The 27,164-nt window shown below is 40.8% G+C and overlaps 1 protein-coding gene across 2 annotated transcripts; it reads left to right on the top strand.

Annotated features, from left to right (window-relative positions):
• The first annotated feature begins 9,836 nt into the window (after positions 1–9,836).
• SERINC1 (serine incorporator 1) lies at positions 9,837–26,520 on the top strand. 2 transcript variants are annotated; one of them, XM_059829423.1, is made up of 11 exons: positions 9,837–9,934; positions 16,057–16,218; positions 17,572–17,765; positions 20,947–21,026; positions 21,219–21,356; positions 22,328–22,497; positions 22,626–22,716; positions 23,830–23,971; positions 24,081–24,319; positions 24,570–24,577; positions 25,903–26,520. In XM_059829423.1, the coding sequence occupies exons 1-11, from the start codon at positions 9,896–9,898 to the stop codon at positions 26,020–26,022; spliced, it is 1,383 nt and encodes a 460-aa protein (XP_059685406.1). In that variant the 5' UTR covers positions 9,837–9,895; the 3' UTR covers positions 26,023–26,520. The 2 variants fall into 2 exon arrangements, with proteins under 2 accessions (XP_059685406.1, XP_059685397.1); XM_059829414.1 differs by lacking the exon at positions 24,570–24,577 and having other exon boundaries at positions 24,081–24,311; positions 25,884–26,520.
• Positions 26,521–27,164: the final 644 nt, after the last annotated feature.

A 27,164-nucleotide genomic window follows, 5' to 3' on the forward strand; every position in this document is an offset into this window, starting at 1 on the left:
ATCAGTGTCCCTTACTGTCATAAAGGCTTCAAGAAGAAAAATAATCATTTGTCATAGTTACAGAAACAAATACAGATAAAATTACAGTCTAAAGACAAAACAGTTAAAAAAATGGGAAAGTGAAGTGTTAGTGCCTCAAAACACAGGAGCCTCCGTGTTGCTAAGTTGTATCTTCAAAGCCTTGTCAGTTGGCCAGAATATTATCCAGTAGACCTCAGTCAAGAAATAGTTTATTTGTATTGAAGTAAATACCTTAAATACATTTATTTTTAATATATGCTAGTACTTACAACTTTCTTGATAATGTCTTGTGGGTCAATGCTTGACCATCAAAGGTGGTCATAGGCCATGATGTAGTACCTGAGACGCCATCATCCTTGTGTGCCCTTGTGAGCTGGCTGGTCAGATGAGTGGGAGCAGGGCATGCCATCAAGATCCAGGCTTCACGGAGCAGACAGGTTATCTGTCAATTTCACCCACCCATTGAGTGGGCTTTTGTTGTCTGCAAACCAAAAACTGGTTCTGGTCTTATCCCTCAACAGCACTTAAACACCTTGAAACTAGTTGTGACTGTTGACAGAAAGTCTCTATTGAATAAACAAGGAAAATTACCGAGATGCCTGTGTTTTTCATCATAACAAACTTCCACGGAGAGCAACTTCCACCTACAGAGCAGTAAACCAGAGGCATGCAACAAAACCTTGCTGTGCTTGGGTAATTTCATACACATAAGGAGGAAATAAGTGCTGAACATATTCCAAAGCAGTCATAGAAATGCCAATGCTTCTGAACGCTTCCTCTAGCCTGTGGCTTTTCCATCATTATTATAAAGTGACTGCTCCGATACCATTACTCCAGTGCAGAATGAATGATGAAGTTCAGATTTAGCAGTGAAAAAGCAGTTCTTCAAACCAACCTGTCAAGCCAGAGAAGAAAAATGGCAGAAGGAGGCTTATGTTGTTCAATCTGGTTTTTTTCTTTCATAGTACTAAATCAGTTTAACTTTAAAGTTGCCCATCATCAGAAATAAGCAATTGTTAAAAATTAATTCTGGCTCTAAGCATTCTCTCAAGGTTTTTTTTGAAAATAGGGACCAAAAATTAGGCATGATTTCTGGGTGGCCTAAATGGTCTGCTAGCTGCAGGTCCAGAGAATCAGCAAGTTCAGCTGAAGTTAATGGGACTGCAGAGGACTTATTTATGTATTAATTTGGGCATTCATCTCTGAAAATGTTGATTCTTTTTCTCTCTGTTTAAAAACTGGTTCCATATAAAGTCAAAGGATTCTGAAAATAAACACTGATTTACTTCCTTGAATGCATTGATCAGTATATCTGTGGTGTCTTTTGCTATTAGGCTATACTTGCACACAGGCAATTTGTTCCACTCCAAAAACCAGCAGCGAACTGTTCCAGCTTTCCAAGAGATCATACTGACAGCTTAAAAGACTGAGAGTGCAGTTTGTCCGTTCAGTGCACAGACATAAATCTTTTCTCCTAAAAGCTTTGTTTAAGGGACAGGGCTCCTTGCTTCTACATCTGAACCTGCTACTGACAAGTATATGGTTATGCTGGGAAAGAAGTTATAGTGAGGGAGAATGCTCGCATTTACAAAAGTTGACTTGAATAGTGTTGTTCTCTCTTACGTGAGTTCATGTTGTAGTCCGAACTTTCCTCGTGTTCAGTACTTCGGTGCTTGTGGCCGTGAGAGTTACTAAAGCGTAGCCACATCAAGCACACTTGTACAAATTCTGCCTCTGATTTCCCTGCACAAGAGCAGCTCTTGGGTTCAAGGATTATGGCCAACACATGTCCCTGCTGGTCTCCCAGGGCTCTGCAGAGGAGATCTCTCGTCACAACTCATCAAACTGCAGCAACCACTTTCCTTTCTCCAAAATCTTTTAAAAGCAATATGAATGATAGATTTTTGCACTGCCCAATGGCTCAAATTTTGTAAGTTTGATATCCTCCATAAAAGAAGCTATTGATGTGGTAATGGTTGCTCTATTTTTAAATAAAAATATTAAGTTATATGAGGAAGAGTCCTTTTACCATTAAAAAGAGGAAAATATAGATACTTTTTATTACTCGGTGCATAATTTGACACTTAGCTAAGAATATCAGAAAGGCTGCACTGTGTCAGGGTAAAAGTCTTCCTGCCTAGCATTATGTCCCTGACAGAGGCCAACAGCAAATGCTTCGGGAAAGGGTGTAAGTGAAGGACAAGCAGGTGGTGATAGCTTTGCCATCCCGCTTCCAGCAATTACCATTTTAAGGATTTCCTGAATGGAGGCTGCAACTGGACAATTATGTTTAATAGCCCTTGATGCATCTTGCTAGTAGCTATTAATCGAAAAGGGAGCCTCTTTTGTCATTTCATGACTGATTAGTTGCTTTGAAAGCTGCTAGTGAGGACCTTGTGTAAGGCTTTTCAGAAATCCAGGTACACTGCAGAAGCCAAATCACCCTTATTCATATGCTGACTAACTTTTTGAAAGAATGCTATTAGGTTTGTGAAGCATGTGCTCCCGGGAGGCTAAGCTGTGCAGGTGCCCCTGGAGCCTTTGGAAAAACTGGCATCGCGTTTGTTGCCCTCCCCCCCCCCCCCCCCCCCCCCCGTCTTCTGGGACAACTGCCAGAGCCAGTTAAGTAACAGCTAGTGGCTCAGCAATTTCATATTTTCATTTGTTAAAAACAGCATCTGATCCCACCAATGTTATTAATCTCTTCGAAATTAGCCATAGTGCCCGAAATAACAGTCCTAAAGGCAAAACGATTCCCAGCTGTTGCTCTCGTGTTGCTGCAACAGGTAAGTGATTTTGCGGAGCAAATACTAAAATCCTACAGCTTTACCTCCTCATGATTACATTTTAAGAAGACTGGAACCTCTGCATTGCCACTTCTGACTGGTGAACTTTATGCTTAGCCGAAACACGTAACTGAGGGAAATGTGTCCTCATTGCCTTTGAAAATGAAAGGTAGGTCATTAATAATACAGACCAGTAACAACTGATGTGTATCAGCGTAGCGCCAATAACATCCCTCCAGATTAAAAAAAAAAAATTAAAAAAAATTCCATTCTCTGCAAATATATCAGCTTTATGTAACAGTTTTACTCTTTGTATGTACGTATGCATTTCAAGAGTTATTTAAAAAACTTTATTTCGATAATGAAATGGCTTCAGATACTGCTATGCAGAAAAGCAGATACTGTCTAGACCACTATTCTCTTCCAATCTAGGCCTTAACTATGAGGTACAAAACTCTGAGGCCATTTAGAATTAAATTGCCTCATTTAAAAATTGCCTATTAATCCTGAGCTAAAAATACCTACATTTCTTGGCCTATTTTTAGATGAGACAGTAGTTACAAATATTTGTCAAAAGAGATGCAATTAACAACAATGTTACAGCTCATATAATTATATGTGCTGCCTACTATATATATAAAAATCATCATCTTTTTAGCTCATGTCGGGGCACACACATACACCTCCACTAAGTTCAGTGGAGAAAGGCAACAAGTTAAGGTTCTGGCCCAGAGGCTGATTTCACACAGATGTGAAGAGGTATTTATAAAAATTCAGGAAAAGTATTTGGCTTCAAATTCGCCATTACTAACAAAAAGAAATAAGTAAAAACCAAATGGCTGTGTACCTACAGTGTTGAAATAAAGAGTGAAGTGCCAACACATTCATTGAAAGTGCCTGGTACAGCATAAAGATCCATGGCAGTTCATTTCAAGTAACATATTAATGCACACAGGTACATATGTGTACATGTTTATGTACATGTATATGTACATCAGTGTGCAACATGCAGATATGTAATTACACAGATACATATTCATCTATATACACATAACTACATGAAAAATGAGAAACAACAAATATTCTCTGTGTGTCTAAGCATAACTCATACATATATAATGAGATGGTGACAGCATGGCTTTCAGTTCTAAACTAGTTTTGCGTAAATTTGCTCCGAGTAAAAGCCAAGGAAACCCTGCCTGCCCGCAAAAGAAAAAAAAATAATCCAGTGAAGAGAGGCAGGTTACCATTTAACACTGAACATGCATGAAAGGTGGGTAGGGGCAGCTTTCACAGCATTTTCTCTCTCTGTTCTTGTTAGGCTGTTGATCAGTTTTTATTCACAGGCAGGGGAACAGGGCACCAGAGCAGTTACAGCCAGCCAGCATGCAGCCCAGGAACCCTGAGCACAAGCCTCCCTCCAAACCTGTGCTGAAAGCTGCCTTCGGCAAAGCCACTGCGACCAGGTCTCTTGGTCACTGAGGCTTGAGACTGGAGGCAGCCTGATGCCATGCCAGTTATATGTCCTCAGGTCCTCTCAGACACCTGGGTGAGCCCTCCCATACACACGACAGGATGATTTTGAAGAACACAGATGGGCCCCGGTTTTCTAAAATCTCACTGGCTGACAAAAAATGAGGGGGAAAAAAATCATTCCTTGATGGATTCCACAGGTTTCTTTAGACTTATCCCCAGCATGAATAATACAAACACAAAGCTTCTCACAATGGGACCAGTAGGCAAGATGGGAATAGACTGAAAGTTGCCAGTGTTGGGTTTTAAAGGCATCCTTCACACACTGGTACAATGCTAGCAACAGTCTCCAAAACGCCAGTTACTTAGAAACACCGAACCATACTATGCTACACAAATTGATATTTGATTTTACCACAGATACTTGTCTTTTCCTGTTAAGAACACAGAGCATTATGTAGTGATGTGGAACTGTCTTGTTAATTTACCCTTGGAGAGCATTTTTTTCCAAGCAAACAATAATAGTAACAGAGGTAAAAATTAGTTTTCCTCTCTCACTTGCAATGACTGTGATGGGGCTTAATAGGAATGCTAATAACAATCTGGACCCAATCTGCATTTGATCTTCTGTTGCCATGAATGGAGTGACAGCAATTTGCAAAATCTGATGATTTTTTTGTTCTTTGCTTCATGAAAGTAGCTATATAGAACAGTTTCAGATTATTCACTCTTTTCATAAGAAGGATTAAATCCATACATATTTAGAAAAAATGTTTGTTGCTCATCAATTTCTACTCAGTAATGTATTTTTCTAGATGAAAAAACATAGTTTTATAAACATGCATAATAATGCTTTACCATTTAAATCCATTGCATCATTTGATTTTGATCTACACAAATGGGTATTGTTACAACAAAAAAACTTGCAAGTAAGAGATAAAGAGAAATATTTATTCTATAGTCTTATCTATTTACTTGAATCAGTATCAGATTTACATCTAGGCCAGTCCTTAAAAATATGGCCTCTGAATTACATTTAATTTCAGATATCTCTATTAGGAGTCTTTGCACAGTCCATTAGAAACAAGAATTTTATTCTTTTGTGTTTCACTTCTCTCTCACAATAGAGACGTAACTTTGGATATCATAATATGTTATCACAGACATTATTTCAATATTACTTTTCATTTGGAGGATCAAGGGGAAAAAAAGGGGGGATTTTTGTAGATTTCAGTTAAATATGGCTTAAAGTGAGTGAAATGTAGAGTTGTACTGCGTACACACATTTATTCCAGAAAATACATCCCTGTAGACTATTTTTCTGTTAACATCGTTGAGATAAAAACCACATCTTCAAATTGCCATTTTCCATTTAAATGCTGCCAGGGAGACATTTCCATTCTTTAAGTTGCACTGCCCTCTGGGGGAGATGATCTTCAGATATATCGCCATATCCATGTCGAGAGAACAAAAGCCTTCCTCAGTTGTCTCCTTCAGTTTTGAAGGCTGAATACTTTGCTTCCTCCAAATTTTAGCTGATGCTTGGTATGATTTTGGCATCATAGCACAAAGATGAGCGAGGCCCCATTACAGCGACCTTTTATTTGCTCTTTTATTCCCTTACACGTTCTCTTTTTTGTGTGTGCACTTGGAAATCTTGTCTGGGAAGGCCTGGAGGTGCTTTTATAGTCTTCTAAGATTTGTGGAGGTAAGGTAGTCTGTTCATGATGAAAGGTCTGATGCTGCTGTACTGTAGTGCTGGATGCTTCACGAAGCAATGTCCTAGGTCCCGGAGAAACATGCTTATGGCTTCTGCACAACTGGAGGTGGAGAGAAAACACGTCAAGCTCAACGCTTTTCACAAAATGTTTTAACTTCTGCTTACGCAGTGCACATTCATAACACATGCACATGCACTGCCTAACTATATGGAGAACTGCTGGGCTTATGGTGCACACGCTGCACGCATGGTCACCATACGTATACCTGGTGTTTCCTGCAAGCCTTTGGGCTTACTCTGTCTATGCCAGGCAGTATGTTCTTTGCACTGTGTTCCCAGCCTCCTACTTGCTTGTTCCTTCAAACAACAAATGCAGTTACTGAGGGCAGGAATTCATGGCAGGAAGTGCCACCCCCCTCAGCGTGAGACAGGCAAGCGACCTGTCCACCTCTCGTCCAGAGCAATTTTCAGGATTCTCCCTCTCACGCTGTTTACCCGTGTGTTGAACCACTAACAGAAAACTGTGGATTTGGAAAAGCCTTGCCTAAAGCATAAGCCTGTTTAGTGCATCTCATTCTGTCTAGCTTGCCCTTCCTTTCAGTGGTCTGAGGACATAAACTCAAGAGACAAAATGGTCACCAGGGCTTTTCTGCTGCAGGCTAAAGTGTAAAGCTGATGGAAGTTGCTTGTGCAGCCCACGGAACTGACAGGTGGTCTCTAGTCTGGAAAAACCCTCATTTTCCAATAAGCATCTGACAAAAGGGCAGTTTTTAGTAAGAAGCTCCCTAATAAAAACAAACAAACAAAAAGTTACTTCAGCTATTTGGGTCCTGTTATTTTCTAAAAAAATTCAGAGAGCTACTCAAATAACAGGTGACTATGATTCTCATATTCATACAAACTCAAGAGGCTCATAGGGAAGCAGGAGATGACACTGGGGAAGCCATCTGAGACAGGTATCTGGGTATGAAGGATTCCACCCCCCTTCAAACTGAATAAAACAGAAGCACCGCAATGAATATTAATAAAGGACGCAAACCTAGCAATGCTGCAAAAGGCTTTTCCAGTGGCAAGTAGACTGACAGCAACTAGTTAAAAGAAAGTCCAGTACAAAGGAAAGTATTTAGCATCGTGGCTGAACGTAAGCAAAGTCCTAAGCATTTCCATAGCAGCATGTGAACAGCCAAAATAGATCTCCAAAGAAACAATGTTGAGAAACTGCTAGTTTCTACACAACCAAGATTTCACAATATTATTAAAGCTGTCAGGCAAGCTGTATTACTTGAAAGTGAAATAAAACTCCAGAAGAGAAATTCCTGTAGCAGATAGGTTCTCTCTTACAATTTCTTAGAAAAGATGTGTGATGAAGGAGTAGGAGGACTTGGTTCAGTGAAGTGAATGTAATGCTTCAGTATCCTTCCACGGATGCTCCAAATAAGATAGCAGAGAGAATGAAAGAATCAGAGAACAATGATGTGATTTAATATTTTGAAAGAAAAGAGATCAGATTGGTCTTTCAGAGATGGTCTGCCTTGGCTATCAGAGGTTTTTGTAAGGAAAAAGAGCGCACTGTGAAGACTGCAGGAACACTGAAGCAGAAAAAATCTATAACTAATGAAAACTCATATTTGGAAAAGAGTAAGGACTTCTCAAAGGAGAGGGAATGGACTCCTGTTTTGAGAGATTATGAATTCATCACACACAGCAAGCCACGGTGCTAGCTGTGAGCTAATGTTGAGCCTGCAGGACCTTCTGGCTGTCATGGTGGTGCTATGTAGAAGATGAACACAGCACGCTTTACTGGTTCAAATTAGTGCACAAATGTAAGTGATCATGAAGAATTACTATTGTGGATCTACCGGCCGAACAAAAGGGACTCCAACCTGCCCTCCCATTGCCCTTCTGAGGAGACACAAGGCGCAGGAGGACCAAATCCTCATTCACCACCAGCCCCAGCTTCATGAGCCAGTGATAAGGAGCAGCAGAGAGAGCAGCACTCGCTGCCTTCCTCTCCCCATGTCTTTTCTCCTTGCCGTAGCTGCAAATCCACTTCCATTACCCTGCCCAACATGGGGGAAGGTCCCATTATACTACAGTGAGCCTTGCGGCGGAAGGTGGCTCAGGCTCACACCTCTGGCTTGGACCAGAGCTCATCTGCACCTCAACTGCTGTCTCAGTGCGGGACTAAGAGGTGCTTGTCGGCTGTACACAAAGCAGAGCCTGGGTGGCCACTGGTAAGTAGACTATTTAGCTATGGAGCAGATGTACCCTAGCTAACTGTCAATCCCGATCCCATCTGCCACCTTCAAGTACCTCCACTCTACCAACATTTTTACTTTTATAGAGACTTTCAAAAGCTTTTGTAACCTTTTGGTAAGGACAAGCATGCCGCATTTTATTTCAGTTCAGCATTCAATGTCCACTAATTCTGTGTACTTACTTTTCAAACTAATAGCTATAACCATTTTGTTAATTATTCCCATTCTCTTTTTTATCACTGGACAACAATCACAGCCTTAAATCTTCAGGCTGCAAAAGTCCCTTCTTAGCTTTTTCTTTTCATGTTTCATTTTGAAAATGGGATTGCCTTTAAAATCAATGATAAATGATAGATTTAACAACATTCATAGATAAGCCCAACCTGAGCAGTATGTAGCTCAATATGTAGTACCATAATCACTGCACGTTAGTAAGAAGATAAACTTGTGAGAGTCAAAAATGCTTCTTAATTTGTAAAATGAAGTTACATGCTGTTTACTCCATATAAAATGTTCTGCCTCATACTGCTAAGTATTTTATTTAAAAATTCAATTTAATTATTTATCCTTCTTAAGTGTCCACTTTTGGATATTAAAACACATTTGACAAATAAAATGGTTGTATTTTTCAGCCCAGACAGTATCCTCAGAATTATTATGTCTACATTATTAAAATGTGCATTTTCTGTTCCTTGATTGTCCAATTATTTTATAAAGTTTTTTGAGGAATACTTTTTCTTTTTGGACTGTTTTCTTATTTGGACTTTTTCTTTCTGGACTATTTTCTTTTTTGGACTATGTTCATCTTCTGCATAGCACGACGACGACAGCCAGAAGGTCCTGCAGGCTCAATGCTCTTACTAGAACTTGTAAGAAATGCGGTCCCTAATGAGATTTGATGATGTGAAAATTTTCTTTCATTTTATATGGTTTTTACGGGATGAAGCCTACCTGTTGGTATTGCTCAGGTAAGGGACACTACAGCCACCCTGCTCCAGCCTGTTAGCTGATTTCAGGAGGTGTTGAGAAACAGCACTGCGCACACCGGCAGCTGTTGCGGGGAGGCTGGCCTAGCGCTCCCGGCGACGTCTTCCCGCTTTCCGGCACTCCCTGGTTTAGGGACGCGTGGGAAGGCAATGAAGAAGCACAGGCCAACTCCTAACCGCTTTATATCCTTTTAACGCATCAGGGGAGGTGACCAAAATGCGATGGCAACGCAGGCAGCCACAGGCCGGCGTCCGCCATTCCGGAGGAAGCCGGAGGCTGCGCAAGGGGCTGTGACCAGCGAGGCTGCCGCCAGCCTCGGCCAACCAGCAACGGCACACGGGGGCTGGCGGGCCCCGCCTTGCCGCAGCCGGGCCGCTCCGGGCAGACCAGCACCTTTCCCAGTCACAAGCTCAGGGACGACGAGCCTGGGCCCGGGCCTGGGCGCGCACTAAGGGCGGGCTGGCCGCGACACCCCCATGAGGCCTCCCGGTCCCCATCCGCCGCCGCCCCACCCCCTGCCTCCCTCCGGAAGTGACGTTGGCCGCTGCCGTCACAGCAGCCGGAAGCGCCGTTGGGAGCAGTAAACAAGCCCGTCGAGAGCCGGCGGCCCTGCGCTTCCATCTTTGAGGAGCCGGAGCCCGCTGCGGACCATGGGCGGCGTCCTGGGCCTCTGCTCCATGGCGAGCTGGGTAAGGTGGGGGCGGGCGGCGCGGTGGTTCCCTGCTCCTCTTTGTCCGTCGCAGGGCCGGAGTCGGCAGCTGGTGCTGCCCCCTCGCCTCCGCTCCCCCCCCCCCCGCCCCCCGGGCCTCGCCCGTCACCTCCCCGGGCCTTTGTCTCCCAGAGGCGGGGGTGTCGGTGGCGCTGCCTTCCCGCCTCTTCAAGCGCAGGGAGGCTGCAGGCCCTCTCCTCGCTCCCACCCAGGCTTTCTCCGCCCCGAGCGGCCCCCGCTCCTGCGGGACACGGCTCTCTCCCCGGCAGGCTGGAGAAGGCGGGCCCTGGGGCGTGCCCCCGCGGTGGTCTCCTCTCTCGGGCCTTTCCGGGGGCTCCGCCGGGATCCGCCGAAGTCGTCTTCGCTGGGGCGATGGGGAGCTTCGTACTTACTCAGACAGGCCGGCCTGCTGCGCTGCTGGTCGCTGCTTAACCTGCCTTGCTGAGGGGGAGGCGTTACTGCGTCCGCTGAAATTCCCTCTCCCTAAATCTGTAAAGGAGTCAAAATCTCATCAAATGCTTATGAAGTTCGGCGTTTCTTTTGGGAAAAGTAAAACTCGCCCGTTTCCCTGATCCTAATGGTTGTATTTAATTCCTCTTTCTTACGGCTTTGTCTCGAGCAGCTCCACCCTTTGAAGCATCTTTGTCTTGTGGGGGCATCGTTTTCTCACTGCGTAGTAGTCTACGGTGATGTGTCACCACCATGCTGAGCCTTGTCAGGTGATTTTTCGTAATGGGAAACAGTAGTTTGAGATGGTTTTAAAACTGTTGGCGCTATGCAGAAAAGCAGAGAAGTTGGTAGAGATTCTGCATGGTAGTCCTCTTCTCAGTTGAGGCATTGCTGACTTACCCTTAAGTGATATGTCTTTCCAAATCTAGTCTCTATGCAAATAGACACAGTCAGGTGGATTGTGACTCTAAAGACGTTCGGGTTAAAAATGTCAGTTGGGTTGTGAAAACCTGAATTTTCCGTATCGAAAATACCATACCATACTTGGATGAAATGAAATTATGTATATTTAAACAGGAGTTCATGCACACAATTTAATGATCTAACAAAACCTCATATTGATTCAAACTCCTGTCTTTTGTGCTATCAATATATATGAACTTTGGTTCCCCTAGTACAGAGTGATATTAAATTAGAGAGATGATACTTAACTCCTTAATCTCCTGTAAAAAAATTCTATGAAATAATGATAGAAGTGCTAAATCTGTATGAGCTAAACTTCCAGGCTGATATGCCTGTAAATAAGTGCCTAGACGACTGATAATATCCTGCTAATGAAATACTGTCAGTGTTCATTTTGCTTTAATTAACATTTTAAATACTGCTTAATGGATTAGCCAGTTAGGCTTTAATTACTAGCTGAATATAGTTAACTAATTATTGTCAAATACTAAGTGACAGTATAACTACAGGTTTTAGTTCAAATACTTGAGTTGATATATACTGCCTTGTCAAGTGCGTAAACAGCCTTTCTGATAACTGGCTAGTGTTTGTAGTGCATGAAGAATCCCTGTATACTTGCTTTTGGTTTTGAGTGTTTGCTTCTGTACAGAGAAGTTCAGCTAATCGTCTTTTAGATAAAATGATTTACATGAGCATGTAATCTTGATTAAGTCAGATTTACTGTGGGTAACTAACCCCTATCCCTTCCTTTAAAGTGCCCAAACAAATCAGGTTTTTTTGGTTTGGTTGGTTGTTTTTTTCCCTGATGGCTGTAAAGTGTTGATTTTCTTTCCACGTTTAAAATAATAGCTAATCAGCACTTAAAGCATATACGATAGCTCTTACGGGAGAGATCTGTCTGCACTGGTCTCTAAGAATGTGTCAGTATAAACACTGTTCGTGGCTCTGAAGGAGAAACAAACTGCAGGGTGAGGTGGCAGGGGAATCAGATGTCACAGAGTTTGTGCTAGTGCAGACTGTGCCATGGCCAGGAAAGCTACTCCTCTTTTGTTGGGGCAGAAAGACGCTGCTGCTGGCATTGCTTCAGCTGTGTAGCTTCTCTGCAAGGCCATGTGCTGTGCCATGCAGAGCTGCTCTGGGTAACTGACCTCGGCATCTGGCCTCATACCTTTATTTCTTCTGGGTTTTTTGTGTGGTGTTACTGCTGGTTGCAGCTCTGCCCTGCTGTGCGCTGATCAGGCGGTCTTTCAGTTTGGCGTTTCTAAGAGCAAAGATGAGCCTGTCGGAGGTGGGGGTGGGATGGGGGGGAAGCCCTTAAGAGCACTGTCATCTCATCAAAAGTCTTCAGAACCTAACGGCCTAGATGGGTCAGGCAGTGCCGTCTTCACTCTGCTGGGTCGATGCCTTTATTGCATTGTTCTCTGAAATAGCTCAGCTGCTGTTTTGCTCAGTTTAATACTCTCTGTGAAGGCAAAAATCTCGATTGAAGCAGTTCGTTATGAAGCATATGAGTAGGGATGATGTAGCTAAAACCTGACGAGGCCCAGCAGGGGGCTTAGTGTTTTTGCGAATACTTAATTCAGTATATAATCATTTAGTCATTACCCCGGTAAGAAGATTATGTTTGATATTAAAAACATGCTCTGTATGCATCAGGGGCAGTAACACTTGACTTTCAGTGGTTTTGTGGTGTTTTGTCTTTCCTTCTCTCTCCTGCAATATTTGTCTTATGTGTTCCTCCTTCAATTTCCACTGCCTTAGAGAATGAAGTGACTGCTTTAGCAGGCATGAATTAACTTGTCTGCCCAGCTGGCTGCTCCCAGAATAGGTTAGGTGTGTGGGTAATCTTTTCTTACTTTGCTTCAGTGAACACCATAGAGCTGCTTGTTTTTCTCAAAAATGTGCAGGGATGTGAGCTGGTTGGTAGGTCCAAAAGTTACTGGATGGTAGTAGGTTTATGCAGTTGTGACTTAGTAACTGTTGTGCGAGCTTCCTTAAGAAAGCAAGCTCAAAACTAATTGCAGAGACAAGAGGAAATGGCTTCGAGTTGTGCCAGGGGAGGTTTAGGCTGGATAATAGGAAAAATTTCTTTACTGAGAGAGTGGTCAAGCATTGGAACAGGCTGCCCAGGGAGGTGGTGGAGTCACCGTCACTGGAGGCGTTCAAAAAATGTGTAGATGTGGCACTTCGGGATGTGGTTTAGTGGGCATGGTGGTGTTGGGTTAATGGTTGGACTTGATGATCTTACAGGTCTTTTCCAACCTTCGTGATTCTGTGATTCTTTGTCTGCATCTCTGACTAAGCTGGGCTTTACCTGAGGAGTTAAAACTAAGCTTTGATCTGTGTTGTAGTATCTTACTTTTTGTATTGTAGTGTTTTTTTGTAGGAGGCATGCTCTGAATTTAGGAAGAAGTGACACAAACTGTCCTTGTCTCCTCTGCTGATAAATGCAATTCCATGGGCAAAATGTTCTTTGCTTTCTGTTCTTCTTGAAGTCTGTTACTTGTTAGAAATGTTTTTGCCAATAGTACAATAATATTATTTTATTGGAATGGTATATATTTTATTCTGTCTGTAAAAGAAGGAGAGACTTGGACTGTAATGTGATTCCTTGTAGAAGTGGCCAACTTGTATAAATAGTATCAATTGTCAATAGGTCTGTTTTTCAGAGATGTGTGTGATCGCAGCTTGTAAGGATGAGCTGTTTGGGGGCAAAATATTTCAAAAGCTGGTGGTGGAGCTCAGACACTTAAATGATGTATATTGCCTCATTCGAGGCACATTGTTTCCCAGTGAAGGGAAGACAGTCATCTTTATTTCAGCCACTGCAAGCCTCCCCTGTCTCTAGAAACATGCGTTCCTCTCTGTTCCCCTTGGTGTACTCAGGAGGAAGCTGCTTGAATTACTTAAGTATTTAACAAACAGTTTAACACTGCGATTCTCCAGAGAAGTGACTTTTATGCCAGACGGTCCTTGCACCAAATTTTCTGAAGCAGATGAGCCTAGGCTTGTATTCTGCTCTGCCAAATTCAACCTTTTATTCAACAGTATCTTTAAAAATATTAATGCAGACAGAATTAGTTCAAGAAAGTAATTTTTTGAACAGAGAACAGAAATATTTTTCACTAGAAAGGTTGGTTGTGTGCGTGGAGGAAAATAGTGTATTTCATTAGTACTATAAAATCCTGACGCATCCTAAGCCAATATTTGCCATACACTGTCTGCTTACGAAGCATAGATGCCCCTAATGTAGTTGCTTGCAGTCATAGAACAGCCTCGAAGGATCATCTGGCCCAACCTTTTGTGGGAAAGGAAGTCTAGATGAGGTGATCTTGCACCCTGTCCAGCTGCATCTTGAAAACCTCGAGTGGTGGGGGCTACTGTGACCTTGGGGAGGTTGTTGCAGGGACTGATTTTTACAGTGAGAACAAATGTCTTTCTTGTATCGAGATGAAACCTCTCCTGGAATCAACACTTTCATACTCCGCGCTATAATGATACTGAGTGGAGGAGGAGGTAAAAAAGGGCAATATATTATTTTTTACATACTGAAATACTTATAATAAGAATCTACCTGGTTTCACTTTTTTAGCAAGACAAATTTAATAGTGAAGTTTGCTAATTTAAAAATGATTCTGTAGCATAGTGGAGTGAAAATTATTGGGTCCTCCATCCTCGGAAAGGAACACAAGTGCAAAAAGAACACAAGGAAAATATTTAAATGACCCAGTTTGTGGGTCCAGTGTTGTGGGTCTGATTGAACCTGTAAGAACAGATAATCTGAGCCTTTTCCTGAGGGCTTCTCAGGAGGCTGTCGGGAATGTTGTGGCAGTCAGTGTGCTCTTCCCAGCAAGCCCTGGGGCCTTCCTGGTAGCGGCAGACTGCTGGCATTTTTGTTTGTCATATGACTAAACTTTTAACAACTCTTTCTGACACATGCCAGTCGTACTGGATGATTGACATGCACTGGTCGTGTGGCTGTGTAACTAGCCATGCTCTTATGTGACCGACTGGGTGTCTTTCGTGTGATGATTAACACGTGTGGCTTTTGTCACATGGTGGAGGTGGCCCTGCGCTTGTGCTGGGGGAGAAGCTGGGGTTTAACGCTGTTCACTGTCTTTGTCAGAGGTTGCGTGGTCTGTTGTAGCTCAGATAGGGCAGCACTCGCTTGGTAAGTTTATCTTAGCTGAAAAATAGGTGGCCTCCAAAGCTTAGCTGTTAACTGCTCACTGGGATTTCCCATATCTTTTAGGCAAAATAATTTATTTGTAAATTAAAAAAAAAACCCAAACCGCAAACCATTTTGATTGTACCTTTCCTCTTTTGGCTTATGTTTACTTGTGGAACCTTGCCCTTCTTTTGTTTCCTGAATCGGCATGTGGCGGAAAATTGCGAAGGGGTGAAGTATGCTTCCCTTTCCCCCAGTGAAGTAGCACTATCTGCTCCCTTTCCTTCTTCCCACAATTTTTTATTTAAGAATTAAAACCAGGTAAATTTTGTCCTATTTTTCCCCTCATAGTATTACAAGCATTCCTATCCACTTCTGCTGTTGATATTTGGTAGCAATGATAATACACGTACTGTGTGTTTGCTTTGTTCTTGCGGTTTGTAACTTTTACATTGTGTAAGTTAATTTTGCCAGCTAACAGAATTACATGATATGTGAGTAGCTGCTAAATATGCAATAACATGCAACCTAAGCTTTAGGCTATTTTACCTATTGTTTGTGCTCCAGATTACTGGCTCCATTGAGGATTGTGGCCCAATTCTGCCAGATGCTGAAAATGTACCTAGATGGCAGTTGTACTCAAATTTTTTTTTCTGCTGTGTACTTGTTTAATCTCTGCAGCTGTGGAAGGGAGGATGTAGTTGTTAATTAAAAGCAATAAAATAAAATTCAAGAGAACAAACGAGCCTGAATCCAGTCTTTATTTCCACTGAATGGATGAATGATTACTTTTGACATAGCACTAATTTCACTGTACAGTGGTGCATTAGGAAGTGCTGCCAAGGTTGTTAGGGCGCTCTGTAACGTATTGCAAGAGACTTAGTCTACACTAGTTGTGAGATGCATAGGATGAGTCATTTTCCATCATAACTTCTCATGATCTACACAGCCTGATTAAATATTGAAATCTAGCAATGCAAAACTTTTTAAAGAATTTGTTTTATGTTCTGTCTCTCTGTCAGATACCGTGCTTATGTGGAAGTGCCCCATGCCTGCTCTGCCGATGCTGCCCCAGTGGAAACAACTCCACCATAACTCGGCTGATTTATGCATTCTTTTTACTTCTTGGCGTGAGTGTTGCCTGTGTGATGTTAATACCAGGCATGGAAGAGCAGCTGAAGAAGGTCAGGTTACTTCTTTGCTAACATGTTTGGTAGAACAAATGTCACAGATAATTGTAAATGACATCTTGAAAGCATGGGTTTTATTTGGAAATATGTAATTGTACTGCCACCTGTGCTTCATAGTCACCATTAATTTGATTGTAGATCAAATAAACAAAGAACTCATGGGACAGTCACTGTAAAGATGAAAAGTGCTATTTAGAAATAAAGTTGCACCTGTTCTTTCATAGCTCAGAGCAGAAAAAATAAAATCTTGTCTCAAACAAGAAAATGTAATTTATGTATGTGGAGTTTTAAATGGTATATTAGAGATGCTTGTATTTGATTGGTTTTGATTCTGTTAATAAAAGAAAAAAAATAACCACAGTCTAAGATGTCGTCTAGTTTCATTGTGCTGTACTAGTCAGAATTTTATTTTAAAGTCTGCAAATGCATAATAAAAGTATTTTTCACTAATGATAGTAGCATATTTTTCACTAAGGAAATTAGGAAGTGCTTATAGGATTTTACAGTTTATTAGTTATATGAAGATATGATAGTGCATGTAAAATTACAGAGTGATAATTTGAGTTATGGGAGAGCTTGTAAGTTTACTGAATGCGGGTTGCATGTGCTTTGGTTCTGTTAGTCTTCGTTTTGCTGTCTTTAATAATTTTTTTCTAGTAGATAGTCACTTCTGTTAGGCATGCTTTTGATTTTCTTCCCCTCAAATGATTCATCTGTAAATGTTTATTTCAGTGGGGTATAGTAACCACATTAGAGCTTCAGTGAGAGCAATGTTAGTCACCTAGGAAAGAAAATTGCAGCCTTGCTCATGTCCTGGTAGTGACTGGAAAGGATATTCTCAGCTGTTTCATATGGAAGTTACAGATGCTTCTAATTGATGGTGATGTTACCTTTTGGGGGGGAGGCTGTTTCTGTTTTAAAGAGATATAGGCACGCTGCCTTTTCCTAGCTATGTCATGAAGCTGATACTAACTGTCAAGTCAAATTTACCAAATCCTAGATCTTTTATTTACCTCCTGATTCAGATCAACAAGTGAAAACTGCATTTCTTTGAGAAGTTCTGAAATTGCTAATAATAAATAAAGCCACCAAACCCCACTGTTTAGTAAGATTTATTTTTGGTTTTGTTTGGAATTTGCCTATGCAGGATTTTTGTCCTTGAATGTGTTTAATATTCTGGTTGGACTGCAACTAACAATACAGCCCTTCAGTATCATATTTTCTAGCAATGTTGATAGCTGCATAATGTTACAATATTAATGAACTGTATATTAATAAACTGCTTAATGTGTATTTACTCACAGGAGGCCTTTTATAGATCACTGAAGTATCTTTTATTTATCACAGATTCCTGGATTTTGTGATGGAGGGATGGGAACAACCATTCCTGGTGTACACGGCCACGTGAATTGCGATGTACTAGTTGGTTACAAAGCTGTGTACCGTGTGTGCTTTGGTATGGCCATGTTCTTCCTTCTCTTCTCCTTATTGATGATCAAAGTGAAGAGCAGCAACGACCCAAGAGCAGCTGTGCACAATGGGTAAGATACAGAAATGAGACCTGAGGTGGGTGGTGTGTGCATATGAGATACGGCTACTGTGAGAATAAAGCCTGTGGCTGAACATGCTGGTCCAATTTACTGTTCCGCAAACAAAGCATTTCACAGTAGCTAGAGGAGTGTTGTTGCAGTAGAGGGCATTCAAAGTTATTAGAGTTCTTAGACATGGCAGATTAATTTTTGTAAGAGGAAAAAATACACATGGCTGTCGCTTTTCAGAGCCTGAACTATGACAATGGATAATCTGCCCAGAGGTTTCCCAAGATTCGAGTCCGCTTTTGTCCAAAGGCGACAAAATTCAGAGATTAATAATGGTATGAGGTTTCATTCCACTGAGATTTTTTCAACAAATAGATTAAAAAGCCTCATCTGTCCTTCAGGAATTACATTCCTCTTAACTTTGATGTTTGTAAGGGCTTGCTCTTTTCTGAACAGTTTTATTTTAAATATTATAACAGTTACATCTATCTTGTCTATCTAGATATGTAACGTACCTCTTCCCCCTCTGCTATCTTTTCTTCAGTCCCCCCTCTGCATAAAGAAGAGCGAATTATGTATTTAGTTTGAGCTTCCCAGTAGATTTTTCTTTTGTATTTCAGTATAGTTAGAATTTTCAGATGGAAGATAATAGTGGAATTTCAGCTTGTGAGTTGGCACAAGTGATAGTTTTCATTCAGCCTCAGCCTATGTGTAATGTAACTTCTGGAACCAAGGAGATGTAAATATTTGTAATAAGGCATGGCGCTAAAAAGCATAAAGCCATTTATGGTGCCTAGTTTTGGTGGTCACAGTGATTGCTTAGACTACTACTTTTTCAAGATGATCATATTTAACAAAGCTATGAACAGCTAAGCCATAAAAATGATGAAGTAATTTTATTTTATATTCAGTGTAATAAGATTAAACAGTCCTAGCACAAAATGAGGGGAAAAAAACCTTCAAATTATTTCTGTAGGGGAAAAGAAAATAATTAAGACTGAGCAGAATATTGCTGTGTTTACTACTTCTTTTGTTTGTTTCGGTCTAAAGAAAAAGAGGCCGGGAACAGTATTAAAGATGCATTAGCAGCAGTAATTCACTCAGTTCAGCCTTTCCCTCCACTCTGCTTTGTTCAGGAGAGCATACTTGTTACAAGCAAGAATAAAATGGTTCAGGTACATTCTATATCAAACAGGTTTGGTGTTGTGGTTGTTTTTTTTTTTTTTTTACAATAAAATACACCTTTTACATGATGTGGAATCTTTTTACCTAAAACCGCTTCTTACGTGTTTGGGATCTTCTTGATACCTTTATTTGGAGTTGTGCTCTCCAGTACAAATTTTGGTACTATTTATGCAACCCATAGCAGTGTACTCTTCTTAGCTGGTGTAGTGTCAGCACTAGGATAAAAGGAAAAATGATACTTGTTAACTTACTGGTAAAATACTTAATAATGTTGCTTCCAACACTTCTGTAATAATTAATTGCTTCAATAGTATGCATTACAGGTAGCTTTATGAAAACCATGGCGTTTGATTTTTGAAATTGTACGTATCTTCAGTAATATTTTGCTGTGTAATCTTTCTGTCAGTGATTTGAAATATTCAGAATATTAGGTTTTCCCACGTATTTGTACTTTTTCATACTTCCGTGCAAGTTAAGGCCAGTAATGTGATCCAATGTCAATGTTCACCTTCTTTTGCTTTTGTAACAGCAGTCAGAATGGTTTCTTGCCTCGAGTTAATAATAATAATACTAATAATAGTAGAAAAAATAAATCATAATGTATTCACAGGATTGTTGCTGGCCTGCACAAAATGCATAGCAACTGTAAGTGTTATTTCAGACGAGTATTGTTCTCGGCTGTCAGGCATGTTATGTGGGTAGAGTGTTAAGGTCCCTTTGAAGTCTGGAATTAGAGATGAAATTTATATAAACTTGAACCGATTCTTAATTCTGTAATTGAGAATGACATTGATTTTAAAAAAAATCAAATTTCACGTGTGGATTCATTACACCATAAATGTAGTAAGTTAATTCAGCTTTCGAACTTGGTTTAGTCATTCCTCTATATCCCAGTGAATTAGTCCATTTTTCCCATTTCTGATAGCTCACATAGTTTCTCTCCACACAATTGGAATTTATTCCTCTGGTCACCATCGCCTGATTGCAACAGCCAGAAGGAGAGCTTAAACTTGTTCAAAGTATGGGAAAAATGGGAAGGGATAGGGAACTTGAAAACCATGCCAGTGTTTGACATTGCGGGAGTGTGGTACATGTTTTTGTGCTATATTCAGTTTTGAAGTACCTGTAGATGGTACCGTACCTATATTTGGAGCTGCCTGTCACTGTGATCAGAAAAAATAGTCTTCACCTTCTTACAGTTTTGTTGGCATAACGTCTTGATTTGAAGTTCCCTATGCAGGGTATATTTGCACACAGTCTGTATTTAGGGTGAGTTTGGTGACTCTTTGGAAAATACTCCCTCGTCTGCTTTCTAGGAAATGTCTGCTCTGTTTTTTTGTCCATGAGTGTGTATCTTTTACTGGGGGGAAAAAAAAATCCAATGCTACTGCACTGGAATTTGATTGTGTCCTTTCTGTGAAGGATAAATCCTTTGCTTTTGTTGTTGTGATAGATCCTCATCAGATGTAGGGCTGAAGTTAGGTGGGAAGAATCCAGGCTTTTGTATATCTCTGTCTTGTAGGAAATGAATTGAGACTGGTAGGGAACTCCAGCATAATGTTTTCTGTCATTGTAGGCACCAACCAGACCTTCTACCTTTTTGGTTTTGATACTAAAAACAGGTAGGGATTTTCTTAACCCGTTTTTCTGATACACAGGCAGTTCAATAATCTCACTGCTCTAACTAAAAACCTTCTTAAAAAACACCCAAACCAACTCAGAATTATATTCCACCCTGGCTTTATTTGTAATACATGAGTGAGGTATCTCTGGGAAATGTGTCAAACTCTGTGTCAGTCTAGCACAGTTTAAGCATGATTTTCTGGAGAGCAAAAATCTTGGGCAGATAAGATTTTTATCCTACTTCAAAAGAAGTGAGTTAAGAATGAGTGAATTAAAAAAGCAACTCTTAAGGATGTGCATTTTGTATACTTCCAAATTTTTGTGAATTATATCAGACTTCAGCAGTTGCCTGAACTTTTTTTTTATTTCCCTTTAGATTCTGGTTCTTTAAATTTGCAACAGCACTTGCAATTAGTGTTGGAGCTTTCTTCATTCCAGAGGGACCGTTTACAACTGGTAAGGGAATATTGTCTTCCACTGTATCATGGTGCAACCGTAACTGGTTTTAAAACTAATCTAAGTGCATGCTGATGTCTTAGAGTTTTAATTGTAGCTGTGTAACTGTAGCACTTTTCTGTATTTAGGGACATTAAGACAGGGTGGTAAACTATCTATGGTTCTGAACTGGTTTTGGTTTATTTCTTTTAGTGTGGTTTTATGTAGGTATGGCTGGAGCGTTCTGCTTTATTCTTATTCAGCTGGTCTTGCTTATTGACTTTGCCCACTCCTGGAATGAATCTTGGGTTGAAAAAATGGAGGAGGGAAACTCAAGATGCTGGTATGCAGGTAAAGGACTGTACTACAATCAAGTTCTAAATTTCATTGTGCATCATGTTAAATAAGTTATTGCCCAAGTAGTGCATTTTAACAGAGTGCAGAAGTGCTGCTTCATGCATAAGTATCATTTTCTCAGATGGTGTAGTTCAGCTCCATTGTCTTGCTGTCGTTTTGATGTCAAGTTAAATGAGGTGGCGGGGGGGGGGGGGCGGGCAGGGAGAGGGGCAGCAGCCTTTGGCTAATAAGATCTAATCCCTGGGAGCAGGGCATCAGTTTATGATAGAAGAAAAGTGGTAACTGTAGGTTTTTAGGTTTTTTTTTCAGCCAGAGGTTTTGTTACACCTTAGTGCTGATTGAAAATGAACTAGCCTGTTACTGCTTCATGTTGAGCACAAGCATCTCAAATAATTGTTTTTTCTTTCTGTCTGCCGGTCGGTCATTCTTCAAAGGTGTATAGGCTGAGTGAAAGGCTAAGACGTAGAGTATGAGTCATCTCACTGAAGAAACAATATGTTAATTTTAATAAAGCTTTTCAGGTGTGATAATTTAGGTGTTTCAAAAGACAGCACAGCCTGCTTTTGTGCAATGGCCACTTCACTATTTAATGTTTTAATAAGATGGAATTTGGAAATAAGATTTTGTTTTTCCTTCTATTGGAGAAGTAGTTCTTCAGTTTCTTTTTTAAGCTCTTAGCCAAAGTGTATGTAGTATAGTTGTATTCCTTCATAATTGCTCTTCTTGGTTGCTCTTAGAGCACTGGAGAAGCAAGTACAGCTTCAGGCTTCCCATTTATTGTGTTCTTTCTTTTAACACCTCAGAGTACTGAGAAGAACTTAATTCCTTTACGCTTCAGTCCCCAGAGCTGCTCTCTAATTGTCATTGTCTACCGTATCCAAAACCTGATAAACATGCAATATTGTTTCAATTTTAATACTCTCCATTATTAACCAGTTTAACTCTGTTTTTCTCTCTCTTCACAGCTCTGCTGTCAGCTACAGCTGTCAATTATTTGCTGTCTCTAGTAGCTATTGTCTTGTTTTATGTTTATTACACTCATCCAGAAGGTTGTTCTGAAAACAAGACGTTCATCAGTGTTAATATGCTGCTGTGTATTGGTGCTTCTGTAATGTCAATTCTGCCGAAGATTCAGGTATAGTTTTAATTCTGTTACCTTTTAGGATTTTTTTTTTTGCGTTACCAGTCCCAGAAACCTGTAACATAATTGTGCCCGAGGCTTTTAATTATCTAACTTTGCTGTTTCATGACTGCTTTGTATAGGAATCTCAGCCAAGATCTGGTTTGCTGCAGTCTTCTGTGATCACAATTTACACAATGTATTTGACTTGGTCAGCTATGACCAATGAACCAGGTAAGCGTAGTAGCAATATATGGCTTTTTGGGTAACCAGTTCAGCAGTAAATTGTATCTTCACCTTTTTGCAAGGCAGTATTAGAATGGGGTACTATAATGCATGCAAGTTAGAGGCAGGACTCATTAGTTCGTGTTCTCTCCCCTTACCCCAACTTTCTGCAATAATACTGAAGAAACAGTTGTTCCAAAGATAACGTGGTTTTTGCTTGCTCTTATGTTTATCATGTGGAAGAATTTCTACCTATTATTGGCAGGATTGCAGTATTCTAAAGGTTAGATTTTGCAGATTACTACAGCTCTTCCAAGGTGTTTGGAAGGTTCATCTCCCTACCAAGTTTCAAGTTTCTTACCTGGTGACTGAGATACTACTGATTATATTTAATAAATTTTTAAAAACCCTTAGTTTGGAAAATGCCTTCAGTGTTTCTTGTCTCTGAAAACAGCTGAGCATCTCTTAAAAAATAATTAATTAAATTCAGAAATCCTGGTGATTAAAATAAACTGCCGAATATTGATTTTGGTGTTTTTAACTGGGTCTCTGGCCCTTTTGTCTTAATTATGGGCAATCTTCAGCGCTTCTGTGTAACACCAAACATATGAGTCATATCTAATTCCTGAAGTAATTATGGGGAAATAAGATTCTTTGCTACTTTCAGCTGTTTCATCTGTGCTATCTGTGGATGCTGCAGGTTGGGTCAATAATATGAAACTGACTTCGTAGCATTCTTTTCCAACTTTGAGATGACTCTGGTCCCATCTATAGAGTATAGGTTTGTCAAACTTGTTTTCTAGCGCTAGAATTTCTAAAGCTTAATATGCAGAGCATTTTTTTGTTGCATCTAATTATGAGATGGAACAGTAAAGCAGTTGATGCGTATATATAAGTTTAAAATCCTTTTATCCGCTCAAAGAGACAGATTTTTATGCCACATACTGTCATTTACCTGCCTTAGAGAGAATCAATAGGCTAAAATTAGATTCAAAACTTTTTTTACTTCAAGACTGTCACAGTCACAAAGTTGCTTTCTATTACCATGCATTCAGTGTGGAAATGTACTATTAAGTATTTGTTGTTGCTTCATGCAAGTTCTAATGTAATTTCCCCCCACAGACAGGCGCTGTAACCCGAGTTTGCTGAGCATCATTGGTTACAACAGCACCACCATTCCCACCCAAGGTCAGGTAGTTCAGTGGTGGGATGCACAAGGAATTGTAGGACTGGTTTTGTTTCTGCTCTGTGTTCTCTATTCCAGGTAAGATGTCTTTAAAAAAATTTCTATTAACTTGTATTACTTCTCATTGTCAGATACTGAATTGTATTTCTCTGGGTAACTGTACTGTGTCCTTTCCTGTCAAATACAGCATCCGGACATCCAACAACAGCCAAGTTAACAAGCTGATGCTGACCAGTGATGAATCAACACTGATAGAGGATGGAATGCCCAGGAGTGACGGCTCCCTTGATGATGGAGATGATGTTCACCGAGCCATAGATAACGAGCGGGATGGAGTTACTTACAGTTACTCCTTCTTTCATTTCATGCTTTTCCTGGCATCACTGTATATAATGATGACGCTTACCAACTGGTACAGGTATTTATGTTTGATAATATGTTGTGCTAATAGTGAGTATGCAAGATGCTATCTTTTGCTGGACAAGGAGGCATAAGTTGTGTGCCATGAGGGATATAGGTCTTGAATGGGACTTATCAAGGGAAGTATGCTGTTTGATCTGTATTAAATGAATTGTATTTGAAAATTGGAGTAGCCAACCTTGTTCACAAGTGCATATCATATTTTCTAGGATAATTCTCATGATTCACTGGACTGCTGAAATATGTCCTGCTGAAGTGAACAGGGTAGAGTCTTAAATTCTTTAACAACTGAAAATAAGTAAACACCAGGCCCATGTCTGGTACAGAGAGCTGGAAAAAGGAGAAAGAGGACATGTTGTATCAGCAGGTCAAGGGAGAGGTGATCCTTCCCCTCTACTCAGTACTGGTGACACCACACCTGGAGTGCCAGGTCCAGTTCTGGGCTCCCCAGTACGAGAGAGACATGGACATACTGGAGAGAGAGAGTCCAGCAAAGGGCCATGAAGATGATGAAGGGACTGGAGCATCTGTTACATGAGAGGCTGAGAGAGCTGTGACTGGTCGGCCTAGGGAAGAGAAGGCTCAGGGGGATCTTATCAATGTATATAAATACCTGAAGGGAGGGTGCAAAGAGGACAGAGCCAGGCTCTTTTCAGTGGTGCCCAGTGACAGGACCAGAGGCAGTGGGGGACAAACTGAAACATGGGGGGTTCCTTCTGAACATCAGGAAACACATCTTCATTGAAAGGGTGACCGAGCACTGAAACAGATTGCCCAGGGAGGTTGTGGAGTCTCCATCTTTGGAGATATTCAAAAGCTGTCTGGGCGTAGTCCTAGTTAGCTGGCTCTAGGTGTCCCTGCTTGAGCAGGGGTGTTGGACCAGATGACCTTCAGAGGTCCCTTCCAACCTCAGCCATGCTGTGACAGGGTCTGGTGGAAGGAAACTAGGTTGTCTGCTCCCTGAAAAAATCCTCACAATAAAATAGTCCTCCTGTGTGTGAATTGTTATTAACAGCTTGAGCAGATGTTCTTCAGAATTTAAAAATACAAATTATATTCTCTAATAATTTGTTAAAGGACAATTTCTATCAAAATAGCAACACTAGAAAGGTGTTTCCTTCACAAGTAACTCTTAATACATAGTCCTGCTGTGGATTTGATTTGTGGCGCTGCTTGGATCAATATGACATCAAGAATATTAATTCTTCTAGGTGTTGTCTTTGGGCAAGGTAAATGCATTATTTGTATCTATAAATGCTATCCATTTCCTCCTTTTCCACAGATTTGCTTAGAGATGCCTCCTAATTATTTTTGCTTCTTGACAGCTCTTACTAAATATTTTTTGGGCTGCTGTTGCTTTCCACCTTCCTGTGACACCAACTTACAAATGGTGTTCTTGCACAGATTGGTGTGAACTGCCTGGAAGAAGGGTAGAGATGTCCTTTGAGGTGTGGAGCTGAAGTGAAAATGATCTACTGTGAAAACAATGTTAAGAGTGGCTTACTACGCAAGTATGTCATATTGAAACAAAAATTGCAAATTTATCTTTTTTCTTTTCCTTCTTTCACAGTCCGGATTCTTCTTATGAGACAATGACCAGCAAATGGCCATCTGTCTGGGTGAAGATATCTTCCAGCTGGATTGGCATCGTGCTGTACGTGTGGACTCTGGTTGCTCCGCTGGTTCTTACAAACCGTGACTTTGACTAAGCTGTGCTGCTTTCTAGGGAGATTGCGCTGGCCTCACTGTGTCTCGGAAACAAACAGTATTCCAGATAACAGTGCAGTTGTAAATACGCGTGTGTGCGCGATCCATGTAGTATACCCTGCTTTATTCTGTGTGATTACCTTGAATCATGTCTTCTGTCATTTCACTAAATGACTTTTTCTAGCTGAGCTCAGTGACAATTGCTACAATGATGGTTTTCGTAGGATTACTCCTAGCTTGAGTGCTTCAGAGGCATTAGATGTAAGATCAAGACCTTTTTGAGGTAGGTTTTTTTCCCCCCTCAATTGCATTAAATAGTTGTAGGAAAAAAGGTGCAAGTGTTAATTAGGTTAACAAAACAGTATTACATCAGGCTTTGCAAGCAAAGGAGGGGCTGCCTTTCATCCCTGTTGCCTTGATTCCAGTCAGCCTTGAGTAAGCATTGTTAGACTCAAAATCATGCATGTTGGAGTTTGCTGGACATCTTGCAGCACGTTGGCACTGACCTTTTCAGGTGCTGAGGGCAGCAGTATCTTCAGCACAGACATAAAATGGGGAAACTTGCACCTGAAGCTGCAGAGGAGCTGATGTCCTCCTTGGTGTGCTTGGGTCTGATGTGTCCTGTTGCCAACAGGAGGACAGGCACCTGGGGGAAAGCCATCTTGGTATCAGATGCTCAGAAGCATGTTTTTAAGGCACCTGTTTACAAAGTGCATCTATGTATTATTTTTTTAAAGTAGTTTAAATGGGATAGCTGTGCTGTAACTTATTGCTGTTTTGTGTGCCACTTTCTTTCTTGGCTAAGCTACAATCACGAAGTTTGCAAGGAGCAGAGTGGTGAAAATTGTAAGCCCTTTAGAGGGATTTTTGAGTATTGTGCTTAAAACGGAAGTGGAGGAAAAGGAGCACTGAAATTACAGTAACTAAAGGAGGCTTGCATTAACTGAGGCTTCAACAAAAGTGTTTCTTAACATATTCTGGGGCTTTAAATTTTTGAAATCTTTTAATGTATTAGGTATTTTGCTTGTTGTCCATTGCCAGAGAGGGACTTGAGCCTAGGTCTAAATCTAGGTGTGAGGTAAGACGTGAATCTGTTTAATACGGTATAGTTCCTGCGCAGTTAGGAAATCTTAAATGCTTTTGT

The sequence above is a fragment of the Gavia stellata genome, chromosome 2, assembly GCF_030936135.1.
Source record: "Gavia stellata isolate bGavSte3 chromosome 2, bGavSte3.hap2, whole genome shotgun sequence".
Classification (NCBI taxonomy): Eukaryota; Metazoa; Chordata; class Aves; order Gaviiformes; family Gaviidae; genus Gavia; species Gavia stellata.